Source organism: Lepidochelys kempii, chromosome 6 (genome assembly GCF_965140265.1).
Source record: "Lepidochelys kempii isolate rLepKem1 chromosome 6, rLepKem1.hap2, whole genome shotgun sequence".
NCBI classification, from domain to species: domain Eukaryota; kingdom Metazoa; phylum Chordata; order Testudines; family Cheloniidae; genus Lepidochelys; species Lepidochelys kempii.
In genome coordinates this window covers 72098942-72117668 of record NC_133261.1, presented here as the reverse complement: position 1 = coordinate 72117668, position 18727 = coordinate 72098942, and the positions used below count along the sequence as shown (strand labels likewise).

The window sequence follows — 18727 nt, the reverse complement described above, 5'->3', positions numbered from 1 at the left end:
TCCCAACAGGGGCCTCGAGGCACTACTATAAATACAAGTAATGATCTCAAATCCTGGCAGGCCTGATAAAATCCCTACTGTGAAGAAATGCTGTTTGTGACCAGGAACATGCAGCTCAGACCTAGCAGTTGGCTGTGACTGCCCTGTTAAAGCAAGTGAAAGGGGCAGCTTTCTATTTTGAACACCAGGATTTAAAAGCAGACTTTTATGCTTGTGCTTTTGGAGGACGCTCTTCATTTCAGATTTCCTTGTTTTTGTTTTCAGAAGATTCTTTTTAGCTCAGCTCATTGGTTCCTCCCAATTCCTTTCTGGGTTTTACTCGCTCAGGTCTGGGATTCCTGCCCTTCAACACCAGTACAGCCAAACTCTAAACCCACTCACTGAGGGGGTCTGCAGCTTATTTGTAATGTGGTTGTGCCCAGTGACAAGTGTGTGTGTGTGTGTGTGTCCCTCACCCCTGGGCAGGCATCCTCCCCCTGCTGCCCCACCAAGATGTAGAGGAGCTCATCTTTCTCCAGCTGGAAGGTGGCGGAGATGAAGACCCCATGCGATCTCTTCTTGTGGTTCTTGGCTCCTTTCCCTCCGGCTGCTCCATATGCAGATATCCTGAAAAAGAAAGGAAGCAGTTAGAGAGACAGAAACCTCACACCCACAGCCCCAAAGCAACTCGAGCCATGAGCTTCCCATGCCAATGCTCCTGCACGGTCACAACCCCAAAGTGACTCCGTTCCTGAGCTCCCTGCAGCCAGTTCTCTAAAACCATCACAGCCCCAAAGTGAGCTCCCCACAGACAGCACCCCTACAGTCCCACAGCCTCGAGGCCATTCCAGTCCTGAGCTCCTCACTATCAGTGCTACTTCACTCCTCCCAATAACTCCTCACTTACATTGTTCCTGAACCGTAGCTCTCCACTGTGACTCTTGCTGGCTCTGAGGTACTCACATTTACCCCACACTCAGCCACTCCCGACAGATGTTGCTGCACTAAAGGGTGTACAAATGCTATGGTAAGTGGGAGCTGCTAGCTGACTGCCTTTCTGGTCCCCGGCATACACTGACACTCACAGGTATCGGTTTGTTGCTGGCACTCTCCACACTTGCACCCCTCGGAGCGGTCCCTCTTTCTCTACAGTCACTGAGATGTTGGTGTTGTGATAGGCGCTGTCGCACTGTGCTTGAGTTGGTCCTCGGGGGCCACTGGCACCACAGGTTGTGAACCACCAAAGAACAACAGGCACATTTCCTGCAACAAAAACAGTGAGAGTTGAGCCTAGAGATGTCAGCCTCCCTTTCATAGTCAGATACAATACCCACACAACCCCTCCGCAATCACAGGGCAAATGACATTGAAATGCAGCAACTGTTCCTGTTGAAACATGTTTCTGTAAATTCCTTGGTGACTAACCTAGGAGATTCATGAAAAAACAAATTTCACATCACACCATTCGGTGATGTTAATTTAGATACAAGACAACTATAAGCCAGTCCCGGCTTTAGCAATATCTGCCTTGTGCAGGGTTTTTAAACCATCACACACATTTATTCTGTCATACGTATATACATCAAAGTTTTCCTTAACATAGTTATGACTACACACAAAAGCTGTGTTAAAAGAACATTAATGTTGCAAAGTCAAGGTGTCAGAAATTAGGAAATCCCTGAATTATTCAGGTTGCCTGCAAAACCTTAATTCAGCCCCCTTGTGCGTATGTATTATGATACAATCTTTACTTACCTGATTGCATACAGTTTTGTTTTGTTTTTGCACAGGACTCCTGCCTCATGCAAAGCACAGGATGAATGGTGCTCTTGGTATGAATCAGAGCTGTATAGTGAAGGAGCCTATTGGCTGTAGGGTCCCTGATTAATTTGTTGTAGAAGTCGGGAGGTATATAGTGAATAAGGAAGGGGATTGCAAGAAGAGAAAGGATGGTTGCATAGAATCATAGAACTGTAAGACTGGAAGGGACCTCACTAGTCCAGTCCCCGGCACTGAGGCAGGACTAAGCATTACCTAAGACCATCCCTGACAGGTGTTTGCCTAACCAGTTCTTAAAAACCTATAATAGAGATTCCACAACATCCCTAGGTAATTTGTTAGCTACACTGCTTAACTACTGTGACAGTTAGGAAGTTTTTCCTAATGTCTAACCTAAATCTCCCTTGCTTCAATTTAAGCCATTACTCCATGTCCTGTCCTCAGTGGATAAAGAGAAAAATGTATCACCTTCCCCTTTATGACAATCTTTCATGTATTTGAAGACTTATCATGTCCCCCTCAATCTTCTCCTGTTCAGATGAAATAAACCCATTTTTTTCAATCTTTCATTGTAGGTCATGTTTTCTAGATTTTGAATATTTTTTGTTGCTCTTTTCTGGACTTTTTCCAATTTGTCCACATCTTTCCTGAAGTGTGGTGCCCAGAACTGGACACAGTACTCCAGCTGAGGCCTTATTAATGCTGTGTAGAGCTGCAGAATTACTTCTCGTGTCTTGCTTTCAACATTCCTGCGAGTACATCCTGGAATGGTATTTGCTTTTGGTAGTGATGGATTTTGTGTTCATTTTGTATGTGCCTGATTCAATATACCTGGGGGTTCTGATTTGCAGAAATGTTGAGCACTCACGGCTGCAACCCTAGTCATTGGGAGCTGTACTTTCAACCTATGAAGTGTTGTATAATCCTAAATACTCTGAAAAATCAGATCCTAGTTATCTCAAATTTGGCACCTGAAATTAGTGGATATTTTTGACCTTAACCTCCCTATGCCTCAGCTCCCCATCTGTAAAATGGGCATAATTGCTCCTCACCTCAGTGGGGTGTGGTAAATTTAAATTTATTGATATTTATGAAGCACTCAGATACCATAGTGATGAACGCCCCAGAAAAGCCCACGAGGAAATTAACAATTCTGTCTTCAGCGCAAGGTTTGAATAATGTGGAGTAAATGTGGTTTTAGTCAATAAAACAAAATATTGGCTAGCAGCTCATTATAGGAGCACTGTCCATCCTGTGCACTGAACGAGGCAGGAGTCCTGTGGAAAAAATAGTATGTGATCATGTAATAAAAAACTGTATCATAATTCATATGCACAAGGGGGCTGAATTAAGGTTTCATAGGCAACCTTAATTCTGACATTTCTTAATTTTTGAGTCCTTGACTTTGAAAACGTAATGTTCTTTTAACATAGTTATAATTATGCACAAAAACTATGTTAATAAAAATCCTGATGCATATATGTATGACAAAGTGAATGTGTTTGATGATTTTAAAACCTGGCAGAAGGCAGATATTGCTGAAACATTGACTGGCTTATAATTGTCTTGCTTCTAAACAAATACTACTAACATTATTGAATGGGGTGTGACATGGGGTGTGACATTTGTTTGTTCATGAATCTCCTAGTTTAATCACCAAGAAATCCACAAAAACATGTGTCGAAAAAGGAACTATGGGGCAGTTCCCACCCTTCAGAAATATTATTCCAGGCTTTTGCAAACTCAGGCAAACAGCACTGCATTGATTTTCACTTGATTCTTGCTTTCCGGGTTTTCATTGCAACATTAAACACAAAATTTTTATTTAGGACGAAAGGTTCGATTCTGAGGTAATGGGTAGGTAACAGAATCACCAAATTATGAAATACAGGGGCCTTGTATATAAGATAGTGACTCTAGGGAGTCAGAATATTGGGTGGCTAATAAAAATCTTTTTCCAAGTAAAAAGTCCAATCCTGCTCCCATTGAAGTTATTTTGAATGTCAACTGGAACAGGACTGGGCTCAAAACCCGCTAATATATATTTTTTTTAAAAAAAGGAGTGTGATGCAATGTTTGCATCTGTTCATGGATTCTTTGCAAGAGCCCCTGGTATGGTCCGAGCGCCACAGGAATTCTTGTATATACTATTTTTATAAAAAGGGCATGTGGTCTGCATATTTTTTATGGCTACACAGAAAATACCAAGTCATTCTGATTATTCCTTTGGGCCTAATACTACAAGATGCTGATCATCTCCTGAAAGGTGCTGAGCTCCTTCAACTCCCATTGAAGCTGTTGGAAATTGGTTGTGTTCAGAACCTCACAGGATGTGATTGGGACTTATTCAGGTCCTTTGTGTTTAACCATATGATTATTTAACCTCTATCTGGGTATGCATTGACTAGAAATGAGGAGTCCACTAGTTAGATTAAAATAAGAGCTGATCCAGACTTTTTGTTGTTTCTTCTGTGCTTCCATGCTCTGGTTGGTGTCAGAAAAATAACTTGAAAAAACTCAGCAATGGCCATTGTGGAATTTCTGGCCCAGTTTTCCAGATTCAGGAGTCTGGATAAAGTAGTAAGGATGGGCTGTTGCAAGGACTATTTACCAGATACCAGGCTCCAGTATGGAAATGTCTACATGAGTGGAGACAGAGCTCAAGTATGGGACCATCTGCCTGAGACACAAGGATCCACTAATTAACTATGGGAATTTCTATCTGTAAGGCAGGAACTTGATCCAGGACCGTCTATTGAACTCAGAAGTCAGGGCTTCAGTATGGAGCTATCTACCTGAAAGGGAGGGCTCTTCCAATGGGTTCAAGAGATTCTCATCCATGATACTGATTTCCCGTGGGTATTGGTGCTTTCCAGCAGAATGGCTTTGTCTTCTTCCTGTCACCGTGCGTGGGATGGATGAGAAAGAAATGGGGGCAAAAAAGAGAGAATTTCAACCAAACTGCAGATAAATCAGGCACAATCATTTTATTAAAATAAAAAAGTCCCCTTTGCAAGGCAGCAGAGAAGTGACTATGGTGTCCCTTATGCCACGTGGACTACTGGAGCAAAAGGAACAGAGTTCTGTCATGTGTATGTGATGTGCATGTGTGTCATAGAATGAATGGAAAAGAAGAGGAGAGAGAGAGAGAGAGAAAAGGAAGCCAGAGAAAGAGACAGGGAGAAAGGAAATTTAGTACTTTAAAGAACTTCTGTTTTCAATTATCCTTACAAATCATTTGGGTCCTGATCCTTGGCTTTGCTCAGGCACAGGGACCTGCCTGCTGCCGCATGAAGCCACACTGAAGTAAAAGGGACTCTGCATGGATACAGGGCTCTACCCCCATTTAGCCAACAGCAGGAAAAGGGCCTTAGTTTGCATTTACATGCAGTAAACAAGAATATTAACCATAAACTTGACTATGATTAACAAAGAATATTCAGGGACTGCATGACCCAGGAGAATCGACAATGGAATATTATATATTGATAATGGGCATCCTGCTTTTAATCAGCTCAGTAATGACTGAACATTAATAGACTACTAATGGTGCAAAAACGTTCATAAAATTTCAGAATACATTTTTTGCTAATTCATTTGACAAAGTTTCCAAGTTCTCAAAATTTTGTTTTCTGAGAAATGTTGATTCCCAGTTTTTGTGTGCGTGCAGATCAGCTTATGAAATACCCTTCTAATTTGCATTTTCATTCTTTTATGATTTTGCAAGTTCCAGATTTCATAAAGTGGCAAGGTAGCCATGTTTTTACAAATTTTGCTTGTGGAGAGAAAACAGGGAGAGATGACTCAACATCGAAACAGTCACAAACAGCATTGATCAGATATTGTACACACCACTCCATGCATGTTTTACAGGTGTGGCAGGGTGAAGCCAACTGGGCCCAGAGCAGTTCTTTAACCCCTTCTTTCCAGTCTGAGGTTTGTACACCTCATCACACCATCTAATGCCTGTTCAGTGGCCAACACAAACTGAGCTCATTCATTTCCAGCTGGACAGTTATCCCTTCAAAAAAACACCACTACATTTATCATTAATTAACACCCTCATCAGCAGTCTCAGCAGAGGCCAATTACCAAACTGAGCCATGAAAACTGAACTGACCTCTCCCTTAGGGGTATTCTCTGCAGGTCTGACTTGAAGCACACTAATAGGTGACAGTGAAGGAGAGTGTTGTATTGACTCTTTCCATAATTTATCTGTTCTGTGGATAGACAGAGGACTTCACCTGACAGAGGTGTCAAACTAACAACTGTAACAAAAACTGAAATTAACCTAAACAAACTATAGGGATTAAAGACCAAAAGAACCCAAGTAAAAAGACTGGAAGGTCAGACAGAAAGAGGCTCTTGGTCTCTGAGGGCCTGAGTTAAATTAATTATGAATCCAGAAGGTCAAGACCATTTTTCCAGCATAGCGTCTAGCATCCAGAGATGTACAATAAACTCAAGCACTTTAGCCAGAGCGAAGGAATGTATATCAGTGCCCATAACACAGCCTCAGTCTGTGTCTCTGGCTGGATTTTTAGCAAGGTAGCATCCTAACAGCATGTCCTAGGGGAATTCTTCGTTTCCATACAAACACCCTATCCTCCTTTTCCAAACCTTCTGTCTCCTTCATGCTCGCCAGACCAAGAACTGCATCCATTAGCCTCATTGAGCATCAGGCTGCTCCCATCAATTATTGCTACCGCTTAGAATGCCAGCATTGTATAGACTGCAGAGAAATGAATGCATAGGAGGGTATGTTCTATATACAGGAAGGTGCAAGCTCCAAAGTTCTGTGTTTCAGTCTATTCCATCTTCTGTCTGGTCCCCTACTCTGTGTGTGTGTGTGTGGGGGGGGGGGTTTAATAAGCATATGGAACGGGGAAGGCCTCTGATCATGAGTTGCTAGATGACACTTTGGGGTATATGTATGTTGGAGAGATCTGCAGAGCAATGGGCTCTCTGGAGATTTTATATATACACAGAGACCATGAAAAAAAAAAAAATTGTAAGGAGAGTGATCACTTAAGATGAGCTATTACCAGCAGGAGAGTGGGGTGGAGGGAAAGAAAACCTTTTGAAGTGATAATCAAGGTGGGCCATTTCCAGCACATTTCCAGAAGTTAACAAGAATGTCTGAGGAACGGGGGAGGGGGAAGAATAAACAAGGGGAAATAGTTTCACTTAGTATAATGACTCAACCACTCCCAGTCTCTATTCAAGCCTAAGTTAATTGTATCCAATTTGCAAATTAATTCCAATTCAGCAGTCTCTCTTTGGAGTCTGTTTTTGACGTTTTTTTGTTGAAGGATACTCACTTTGAGATCAGAAATCGAGTGACCACAGAGATTGAAGTGTTCTCCGACTGGTTTATGAATGTTATAATTCTTGACATCTGATTTGTGTCCATTTATTCTTTTACGTAGAGACCCTACACTGCAGCCCTGGGGGCAGGTCTCCTGTTGGGAATCCCCGCAGACCATGGGAGTCTTCTGGAGGCACAGAGATGAAGTGGCTCTCTCTTACACCTCTTTTCTCACAGCCCCTGCTGCAAATGTGGTGTTGGTAACGGGGAGAGATAGTGGCCCAAATGGTGTATGGTCCCTTAGGGATCCCAGCCAGTGCAAAATGAAGTAACCGCCAAGCCTCTCTAACCTGTATTGCAGCAGCGGCAGAGAATCAGGAAGTAGAATCAGCTCCCCAACAGCCCCTTTGCTGATCCATTAAATTTCCAGTGAATGCTGGTACTAAATCAGCCAAATCATTGCATTCCCTTCTGTCCATCTCAAGAGCCAAGCATGGTGCCTCCACAGTCATTGTCTCCCATCCCCACCCCAGTGCCAGCATGGTGAGTGGGAGCCTGGAAATCAGGAACTGAACACCTGCCATACAGAGCTCCCCGGGACAGACCGGCCATGATAAAAACAAATCTTTTACAAAAGCACAAGTAAGGTCCAGCATTAAATCTAATCCTGCAGGCCAAGCCAACTCAGAGTCTGCTTTCACACATCAGAGACTGCAATCTTAATAAGAATAAGATACAGCGAAGCTCAGAGCGATGCATGGTAAGAGAGAAAAAGCAGAGAGCCTCTAAGCACTCAAGAGGGCAGTGACTGCTCAAGATACATTCTTTTAAGCATGTTGCAATATGAAATTTTCAAAGGTATTCAGGCATCTAACTATGCAGATATTGATTTCAATGGGAGCTGGGTGCCTAACCTGCTTAGGTGCTTTTGGTAATCCCAGTAGGTGCCTAGACACCTTTGAATATCTGGCCTTCTAGCCCAGTGGTTTTCAAACTGCAGGTCGCGACCCAGTGCTGGGTCACAGAATGTAAGGCACTGGGTCATGGCGGCTCTGGTCAGCACCGCCGACCGGGCCGTTAAAAGTCCCATCAGCGGTGCTGCCCAGTTAAGGCAGGCTAGTCCCTACTTGTTCAGACACTGTGCTGTGCCTCCAGAAGCAGGTCCAGCTCCTAGGCGGGATAGACCACGGGGCACTGCGCACTGCCCCTGCCCTGAGCACCGGCTCCTGGCCAATGGGAGCTGTGGGGGCGGTGCCTTCAGGCAAGAGCCGTGCAGAGCTGCTTGCACACTTCTGCCTAAGAGCCAGACCAGCTGCTGGCCACTTCCAGGGCGCAGTGCAGTCCGCAGTGACAGGACAGGCAGGAAGCCTGCCTTAGCACCTCCGCTGTCACTGACTGGGAGCCACTTGAGGTAAGCCTGTGCCCCAACCCCCTACCCCAGCCCTGAGTCCCCACAAGCCCGGAGCCCCTTCCTGCACCCCAAACCCCTCATCCCCAGCCCCACCCCATAGCCTGCACCCCCAGCCCAGAGCCCTGACCTCCTCCTGTACCCCAACCCACTGTCCCAGCCCTGAGCCCCCCCAAATCCCTCACCCCGGCCCCACTCCACAGCCCTCACCCCTGTATCCCAACCCTCTGTTGCAGCCCTGAGCCCCTCCCACACCCAAAACCCCTCATCCCCAGCTCCATTGGGTCATGGACATCAATTTTCTTCAACTGGGTTGCCAGAAAAAAAGTTTGAAAACCACTGCTCTAGCTAGTCAGCCAGGACAGTGTCCCCTTTCCCTTTACGATAACTTCTCCCTCTCTCATAAAAATTGTGAGACTGAATCAGACCCCAGGTCCATCTTGTCTAGTATCCTGGCTCCAACAGTGCCCAGAACTACATGTTTCAGAGGTTGATTTATGCCCTGAAGCAGGAGCGTTTATATCCAAATTTCTGTGCTTATCTGTTTGTTGCTAATCCTTACTGGTGTTCCTTGAGCTGCTCTCAGTATCCACAGAAATAGACCATCTATTTTTCAAATCCCACTAACCTCTTGGGCTCAGTGATGAGGACTTTGAAGCCCCATCTGCCATTCCCAGCCCTTCCGCTCAGAGACAATTCCTTTAAAGCCAGTGCTGCATTCTGTAGAAGAGAGAGGACTGGAACTAATGAGGAAATTAGGCCTGGATCCATAAAGGGATTTACAAAAACAACAAGGAGTCTTTAAGGTGCCACCAGTCTCCTTGTTGTTTTTGTGGATACAGACTACAGCTAATACAGTAATACAGCTACCCCCTGTTACAAAGGGATTTAGGCATTGCAACACTGACCATTGCAAGACCTAACTTTCTGATGCGTAGAAAATCACGGGAACACCACTGGACTCTACAAAGCCTGAATTAGGTGCTTATCTTTCAATCATGGTGGGGGGGCAGGCAGGAGGGGGAGACTTGGGAGTCCCTGAGTCCAGTCCCCCTGCCCTAATCACTTCCATTATTTAGTCAGAGCGCAACAGCTGCAACAGGAGAGTCTCAAGGAGCCCCACATCAGAATACTGCACTGCTCAGTGGTTAGAGCACTCTCCTCAGAGGTGGGAGATCCCTGTTCAAATCCTTTCTCCCCCTCAGGCAGAGATGGGGGGATTGAACCCAGGTCTTCCACATCCCATGCGAGTGCTCTAAAAGTCATAAGGTAGGCACTGCTGCAGCTGGCTGGATTTTGAATGAGACCCAATTCAAAGGAGGGGTACTCAGGGGCCACCTACTGGATCGGGCTCCACATGCAAGAAAGGCAAGCAAACCTCTCTCTCCCCACAGTTCACAATTTGCTCTGAGGTCTAGGTGGGAGATAGGTATCCAGATTCCTGGAGTGAGGCAGCAGTGTGCATGGTCAGAGACAGAAATTTAATTGCTGAGGGCACTTTTACCCAGAACATTTGGGCACCTACAGGGTTTGGTGGGAGATTTGTGGATTGCAGTGGAACTTAAAACTGAGATTTAGGCACCACCCAAGATTTAGGTGCCTAATATGGCGTTCAGGTGCCTAAGTATCTTTGTGGATTTGGGTATTAGTATTTACATCCTAACAAGGAGCAAATCCTGCCTGCCAGGCTGCCATGCTTCCTTCTTGCCTCCCTCTGCAAAGAATGTAGTTCTCTCTGCTTGGATCTTAATTGGCTTCATTTGTGACACGTGAAGCCTCTCCTGGCCAGAGAGAAGTAATTTCATTACTGAAAACACAGCAGAGCTGCTGGGCTTCTCCGTGACCTAACTGAATTAAAGGGATGAGAAGATGAATAGAAGGCTGTTTTCAAAGGCAAGAAAATGTCAACTCACAATGAGGATTCAAAGAACAGTGGTAAACCCGAGTCTTGTAAGAAACACAGTTTCTTCACTCTGTCCTTCCACTGCATGAATCGTGCCTTCCAGGCCAGATCCTCTGCAGGTATAAATGGCTGTAGCTCCATTCAAATCAATACTGATTTATGCCAGCTGAACATCTGGGCCTACATGTTTAACATACCCGTGCTTTTAGCTCCCAACATCATCTTTTTGCAGAAGAATGAGAAGAGAGGCTAGATCTGTGTCCCCTCCACATCTCACATTGAGACAGGAAATGAGATGGCACCTTTAGAAAATCTTCATCTCTTCTTCAATTATATTCCAAAGACACCAGAGAAATGTTTACAGACCAAACCCCAAATCCAGTCTACACCCACGTACCTTCAGCAGTTAGCAATGCAGAAATGTTGGAGTAGATGTATGGCCTCACTTGCAGAGCTGATGAGCACCTGCAGGTCCTGTTGATTTCAAATTGGAGGTCTAAGTGCTCAGCCCTTCAGAAAGTCATGCTCCGCGAAGCACAAAGAAGAAGACTGATAGCACTGACTTGAGCCAGGCACAGTGTGGGCAGATGCTGCGTATACTTCCCTTGCATAGTTCTGCTAACACACCTCAGTCGCAAACTCAACCACCTCTGATCCCACAGGCCCGAAGCCCTCCTGGGCAGAGAGACAGGCAATTGTGTGGAATGACAATAGACTCCTTGGTGATTTTGTGCTGTGCACAAATAGGGAGCAGGTTGAGACACGGTTATCACATTTTGCTTAGGATGCCAGCCAGGGTTTGGAAAAAGAACTATGTATTTTCCTTATGTTCTGTTTCTTTCACAAAGGTGCTAGTTTTTTCAGTGTTTAAAAACTAAAGTCAGCTGCTGATGTTTCCAAGTGCTAGAGCAAGTGCTTCCTTGCCCTCCTTCCACATATCTGCTCTGCAGACTGCAAATTAACCCCTCTGCGCACTTTAACCAACATCCTAACGTGTGAGCCCCACTAGAGTCCACTGGCACTTAGGGCCCACTTCATTCCTGAGGCCAATGAGGGTGGCTTCCTGTGTTTCCAGGCACCTGGTTGGATTTCTAGGTAGAATACATTGTAACAAGTTACAGGTATTTGTGGTTTTCCTTGCTTGATTGCTTGCATACTACCCATCCACCAGTGACATGCGAAGCCTCTCCTAGCCGGGAGGAGTAAACTCATTGTATCGGTAGTCATAATCTTAGCTCTTTTTGTCAAAGAGAGAAAGCATTTGTACTAGGGGGAGGAAATGATTTCTCAAGGTCCTGTTATTTTCCTACCCTCACACTCAAAGGCGATACATTACGGTGACCTTTCCACTAGTTGATTCAGACTAAATGTGACTCTGAAGTCTATCAATTTCCAGAGCAGGTAGGTCAGAAGGGGTCACTAAAGAACAGTGCAATATGATCTTTCTACCTTTGAGCTAATTGGAAGGCCAGTGCTTCCAGTCAAGATGGGCAAAGGTCCCAAAATATGTGATCTGGGATTTTGCAGGTTACGGAAAAGAAAGAGCATTGAGAAGGCAGAGATACACTGGAAAATTGTGTAAATGAAGGAAATCTTCTGCAGGGAAGGAGCTGAGAGTCACTATGTCCAAATACTACAGCACGATAAGATGTAGCACATATAATCCGAGTCCCCTCTGCAGGGAGACCATAACTTGCAAGGCCTGGATCATTGGTATGCTGATTATCCTATATAAATTATCTGAGAGGCTCAGAATGCTTTGTGACTCACCAACAGGGAAGCAGCCCACTCCAAAAGTAATATTGTCCATTGCAATGTCAGCTTGGGAATTCCAACCCCAGGTTGCTAAAAGCTGCAGGTGAAACCTTTGGAACAAGAGAAAGCTTTTAGAGACAGAGAGTGAAAGAGAGAAACAAACTCCCAAAACAGCCACCCCATAATGATAACATTGAGTCAGAGTATTTCTTCAGGGGAATGCAACAGTTCATGGGATGCTAAGCAGTATGCAACCTACAGACCAAGAGTGAGAGAAAGAGGGGTGAGGGAAGGGGACAAGTAAACTGCCCCATTTCAGTCACCACAAGACAAAAGGAAAATATCCATGCACAAAAGGCAAAAATTAAACCCAAAACCCCAATGATTTCCCCAGTATTTACAAAACAAGAGACAAACCCTGGGCCAGATCCTCAGATGGTGTAAATGAGGTGTGACAAAGTTCTCCCTCTGCCTTGGTGGGTCCTGTGCTTATTGGCAGATTTGCTCGCCTCAGAGGTTCACGGCAGCCCTCAGTTTGGCCACTTTCGTGGCTCAAATCTGCCGTTCACTCAGTTAGCCTCCTCACTGGCCAGCATGGGGAAAAGGAAGAATAATCCCCGCAGACTCTGCTGATTCACCTAGTGGATCAGGGAACAGGCCAGAGACCTTCCCCTCTGGTGGAACCCAGAGTCCAGGTCAACTCCTCCGGTATCAAGTAGGGAGTTGGGGCAATGGAGGGATGGGGGGAACCTGGGTCCACCCTCTACTCCGGGTTCCAGCCCAGGGCCCTGTGGATTGCAGCTGTCTACAGTGGCTCCTGTAACAGCTGTGTGACAGCTACAACTCCCTGGGCTACTTCCCCATGGCCTCCTCCCAACACCTTCTTTATTCTCTCCACAGGACCTTCCTCCTGATGTCTGATAACACTTATGCTTCTCAGTCTTCCAATAGCATGCCTTCTCACTCTCAGCTTCTTGCGCCTCTTGCTCCAAGCTCCTTGCACGTGCATTACAAACTGAAGTGAGCTCCTTTTCAAAGCCAGGTGCCCTGATTAGCCTTCCTTAATTGATTCTAGCAGCTTCTTGATTGGCTGCAGGTGTTCTAATCAGCCTGTCTGCCTTAATTGTTTCCAGAAAGTTCCTGATTGTTCTGGAACCTTCCCTGTTACCTTATCCAGGGAAAAGGGACCTACTTAACCTGGGGCTAATATAGCTGCCTTCTATCACTCTCCTGTAGCCATCTGGCCTGACCCTGTCACAGAGGTTAATCAAAAGAGCTACACCAATGTACACCAGATGAGGCACTGGCTCCTGAGAAGTTTAGCAGTAGCTCCCCAGCATGTTCACTTTGCTGTTGTCTTACCCTTCTTAGGCTTGCTCAGCAGGAGTCATACGTTAACTAGCTTAGCTAGGCGGGTGCCAGGAAGACAATGTGTGCATGAAGACATCACGTCACACACTCTGAATTCAGTAGAGGGAAAAATATGCTGTGGGGTCCCTTCCTAATGGATGAAGGTGAACTGTTTTTGATTTACCATCATAAATAAATAGATGTCTGACATCTAAATACATTTGGATCTCATTTAAAACACATGGGGAGAACCTCAGTTACTGCCACTGGTGAAACTCCATCATGATTTATGGGAGATGGAGCACTGACATGCAGAGTATGCTGTTTAAATATATTCACTGTACAGTTTGGGAACAGCCTTGTTCTAAATGAGAGGCAATTAAAATACATATACCTGCCAAACATTGGCCCAGATCACAGATGATGTAATGTGGTGTAGCTCCACTGAAATCCTTAGGTCTACCCTGCTTTATACTAGCTGAGGAGCTGGTCCATTATGTTTAAGTGAAAAAATTCACAACTACAGGAGCTGGACCCATACAGGAAGAACAGTTGCTGGTTCAGCATCAGTGTACTATAAATTCAGGGCCCTGTCAAATTTCACAGCCCTGGAGCCAGAGAATCCGCAGAGGAATTTGCTATTTGAGCCAGTTGCTGCAGAAACCCTCCTTGTAAACACACTGTTCCTGCTTACTGGGGCAGTTTTGCTGACTACTGCAATCAAAGACTTTTTGGGCTCCTTGCCTGCCTCTCTTGTTTTCTGCCTCGCCATCTCTCCCCTCAGAACGGGGATTTCTATCTGGTTTTAGTGGGTGTGCAGCGTAGTTACGAGAACCAGAAGGAGTTTTATAGATAGTGAAGCTTCTGATCAAGACATTGAGCACTGAACCTTCTAGGCTGTCATTCTCTTCTCCCCATTCAAGGTAAGAAATAATCAACTAGGAAGCTGAACTTACCAAGAACTACTGCCAAGAACTATGCTCCACATAGCCTGCCCTCAACTACCTAGTACTCCTTCCTTCTGGCCTCCACCAGCTTCTGCCTTTTTACCTGCTTTCAGTCCTCACAGGCTTGATTATCTGGGTCTAAGTTCACAGTGCTCCTTCCTGTTTCCTGTCTTCTCCTATTCTACCCATGCCCATGGCTATTCCCCCTTCCTGGGAGCCAGGAACTCTACCCAACAGCAGAAGGAGGAGGTTAGAGGTCTCCCTGAAGAAGACAGAAGGGGCATGGCACTTTGGCCCAGAATTCCACAGCAAGGACCCTTTGAAACACAACAATACTGGATCCTGCATTAAAGTAGAAAGATAGCAGCAGCCAGAAATGCATCAAAAAGCAATTCAAAGACAGAGATTTCTATTTAATTACAATGAACAACACTACCTGTCATGTTGTTATAGATGGGGCTGGTAGCACCACTTATTATTAAGGTTGCCTGATTCTTCCCATTATAAGCCCCTGCTTTTAGTTGTTTATAACTTTACCAAATTTTAGCCATTTGGGCTGAAATTTTTCACGCACGGTGTCTGCCTCAGGCTGATCATTGATCATTATTATTTTTGATATCATTATTATTAAACTTCAGCCAAAACGGCTCCACCATTTCTGAGAATGAGGCTGAGGAAAAATACATTGCCTTGCCCATGTTAAAAAGTTCTGAAGACACCCTCCAGAACCCCCATGCTTTTGAGCAAGGACTTGAAATTTGGCAGGAGAGTGGCCTTTGTATCAAGGATTTGCCTTTTGCCATCCCTGTGAAAATCTGCTCAAATTTGGCCAAGTTATAAGGTTTCAAAAACTGCAATTTGCATGTGGTCAGTAGAAACTTCTTAGAGTTTAACAGTAAAAATCTCCAAAGATTTCATCTATATTTGGCATGCAACAGCCCGTGGATGAGCAGGCTGTTCCCTGTAATTGCTGCTATGAGCTTCTATGGGTTGAGCCAGGTCCAGGCACCTCAGCTAACAGCAGGAGTCTGTCTTTCCTGTGCTATACATGCAAATAAGAGGATGGATGAGGAAATGGCCTGATTCAAATACAGGAGGAACAACATACAGATCTGTGGGGTGAAGGGAGTAGATTGGGATATGGAACTTGGGGTGGGAGAGACTGGGGCTGGAGGCTGACATGGAGGGAGAGGGAAACTGGGAGTTGGGATGTAGGAGAAACTAGGACAGGGCGGGCAAGGAGACTAGGACTGAAAGCCAGGAAGGGAAACTGGGGGTTCAGAGTGGATTAGAAGCCAGTGAGAGAGGACTGAGATCGACCAAGGAGCTGGGGGTGGGAGACTGGGGCTGGTTGGACAGTGAGAGTTAGACTGAGAACTAGTGGGGCAGGGAAGTGAGGTGTGGGAGGGGAAGTAGATCTGTCTGTGAATTCCTTTTTGATGCATTTTTGGCTGCTGCCATCTTTCCACTTTAATGCAGGATCCAGTATTGTTGTGCCTCAAAGGATCCTTGCTGTGGAATTCTGTAACAGTCTTCAAGTACGTAAAAGGTTGTTACAAGCAGGAGGGAGAAAAATGTTTTTTCTCAACCTCTGAGGATAGGACAAGAAGCAATGGCCTTAAATTGCAGCAAGAGAGGTTTAGGTTGGACATTAGAAGAAACTTCCTAGCTGTCAGGGTGGTTAAGCACTGGAATAAATTGCCTAGGGAGATTGTGGAATCTCCATCAATGGGGATTTTTAGGAGCAGGTTGGACAAATACCTGTCAGGGATGGTCTAGATAATGCTTAGTCCTGCTTTGAGTGCAGGGGACTGGACTAGATGACCTCTCGAGGTCCCTTCCAGTCCTGTGATTCTAAGAACTTAGCATGTTGTGGGAGAACTGGGCCTAGTTGAGGAAAGAGAGTGGGATAAGGAGCCAGGGGAACACTGATATTGGAGGATGAGACTGGGAGAGAAACCTGGGAAGTGGAAGTGAAGAGAATGGAACTGGGATGAGGAGCCAAGAGTATGGAAGAAAAAGGAATGGGACAGGGACAGATTGTAGGGGATGGGGCAGAAGGAGTCAGGCTTGGGGGGGAAACAGGCAAAAAGGTCATTGTCCACTACAGCACATTCCCCTCCAGAGCCTGGAATGGAACCTAAGATTCCTGAGTCTTACCATAGCTCTGTTGTCAGCAAATATATTTGAAACCCACTAGTAACATGTCCTATCCCCTACTAGTGTGGTCCACACAGAGGATGACAACCTACTTCTGTTTTCAGTTATTCCCTTAGTTTAAGTAGCAGAGGTCTGTGCAGTGGATATAAAGGTTCCAACCTTGCTGATGACCCTTGTGGATGTCAGTATGATGCCACATGATGGAATATCTGTTTTTTCAGTTTGCTTTTTTAAAAACCTAGTAATTACACACGAGACACTATCTTAAACAACATTAACAAGGTTGCAAAGTCAAATACTCAAAATTAAGGAAAAGACAGAATTAATGCATCGCCTGGGCAACCTTAATTTGTCCCCCTTTTGTGTTACAAACACTCTAATTACATGCTTACATACTATAATTTCGACAGGATCCCTGCCTTATCTGTGCACAGGATGGACTGTATACTGGGGATGAATCAAGGTTGTGTAGTAAAGGAGGCCATTGTCTGTAGGACACCTGATGTCTTTGTTGGAAGGGATGTAGTGAATGAAGCAAGGGAATTGCAGGAAGAGAAAGGATGATCTCATGGGTAAGGCAGTTGAATACTGCTCTGGAGAATTGGATTCTACCCCTGCCTATGCCACAGGTTTCCCTATGTGATGTTGGGCAAGTCACTTGAACCAAACTTTTCACATATGGTCAATAATTGTGTGGTCCTCATCTGGGTTATTGACTTGATATACCCACGGTCTGATTTGCAGAAGTGCTGAGCACTAATAATTGCAAATGAAGTCCTTGGGAGCTGTGCTTTTAATATCTAAAGTGCTTTAATAATGCCATGTACTTGAAAAACCAGGCCATGGGCATCTCAGATTTGGCACTGAAAATTAGTGAATAATTTTGACCTTAATCTCTCTGTGCCTTGTCTGTGAAATGGGGATAATACCATCTCCTCACCTCACAGGGTGTTGTGAAGATAAATTAATGTTTGTGAAGCCCTCAGATACTACAGTGATGAGTGCCACAGAAATGCGTAAGTTAGTTAATAATTCTGTCTTCAGAGCAGGGTTGGACGGGTGTGCAGTAAATAAAGTCTGGCACCACAAATTGAACAATGAGAATAAAACAACATATTGAATAGCTGCTCATTAAGTGAGCACCATCCATCCTGTGCACTAAATGAGGCAGGGGTACTGTGGAAAAATAGCATGTAACCATGTTATTAAAGACTATTTAATATTATTTGCAGGAGTGGATGGGTGAAATTCTGTGGCCTGCGTTGTGCAGGAGGTCAGACTAGATGATCATAATGGTCCCTTCTGACCTTAGTATCTATGAATCTATATCATAATGCATACTCACAAAGTGGCCAAATTAAGTTTGCACAGGCAACCTTAATTGTGGCATTTCTTAACTTTTGAGTTCTTGATTTTGCAATCTTAATAACGTTAGTTTAAGGAGGTTTTTTGTGTGTAATATTATGTATCATTCCATATCTCCCTCATTTTCTGAGCATTTTCCCATGTATGTCCCCCAGAGTGTCCATTTTATTTCAAAATTCAGCACTGCCATGTGCAGAAACCAAGGACCCTGGGCACAGAAGTTAGGATCTGCTTGTTGCAGAATACACAATGTCTTAACTATATCTGGACAGCCCTTGGAATTCCTTTCCGGGATTCCAAACAATTAGTGCCAAGTAGGAGTTCCTTGCAGGATGATTCATTCTAAATCAATTCATTGGTTACATTAATAAACTTTTACATGATCAGAACTAAAGAGCTGCAAACTGACAAGGTTCCATACTGCTTCTCAACATCACTCCCAAGCATTAGGCATATTGCCAGCATGAGGATCCACCCTATATTTAAGTATAGGTCGGGACAAAGATGTGCACTATGGTCTAAGGGTTGGAAAACCTGAGACTCCTATATTAAAAACTAGAGATGGGGTTGAACAAAAATCCTGGATCTGAATTTTACTGGAGTTTGGATCATTTGTAAACTTTGTAACTGGTCTGTATTTCAAGTTGAGCCAAACCCCTAGATACTTGAACTCTGGGAAGGTTTGGATCTGGATCCTTGCGCCCATCTGTTACATGGAGTCCCCTTTTTTCTTGACAATGATGTTTCAAAGTCGTTAGTTGTTGTAAATATTA

General features: G+C 44.7%; 1 protein-coding gene across 1 annotated transcript in view; it reads right to left on the bottom strand.

Moving 5' to 3' along the window:
* LTK (leukocyte receptor tyrosine kinase) overlaps positions 1 to 18727 on the bottom strand; it is a 167558-nt gene that overhangs the window by 52853 nt on the left and 95978 nt on the right. Inside the window, exons 10-13 of the mRNA XM_073348710.1 lie at positions 12148 to 12242; positions 4554 to 4655; positions 1065 to 1242; positions 456 to 606 (exon numbers count right to left, since the gene is read on the bottom strand). Of these exons, the coding sequence (XP_073204811.1) occupies positions 456 to 606; positions 1065 to 1242; positions 4554 to 4655; positions 12148 to 12242 (526 nt within the window). The remainder of the gene's footprint in view (positions 1 to 455; positions 607 to 1064; positions 1243 to 4553; positions 4656 to 12147; positions 12243 to 18727) is intronic.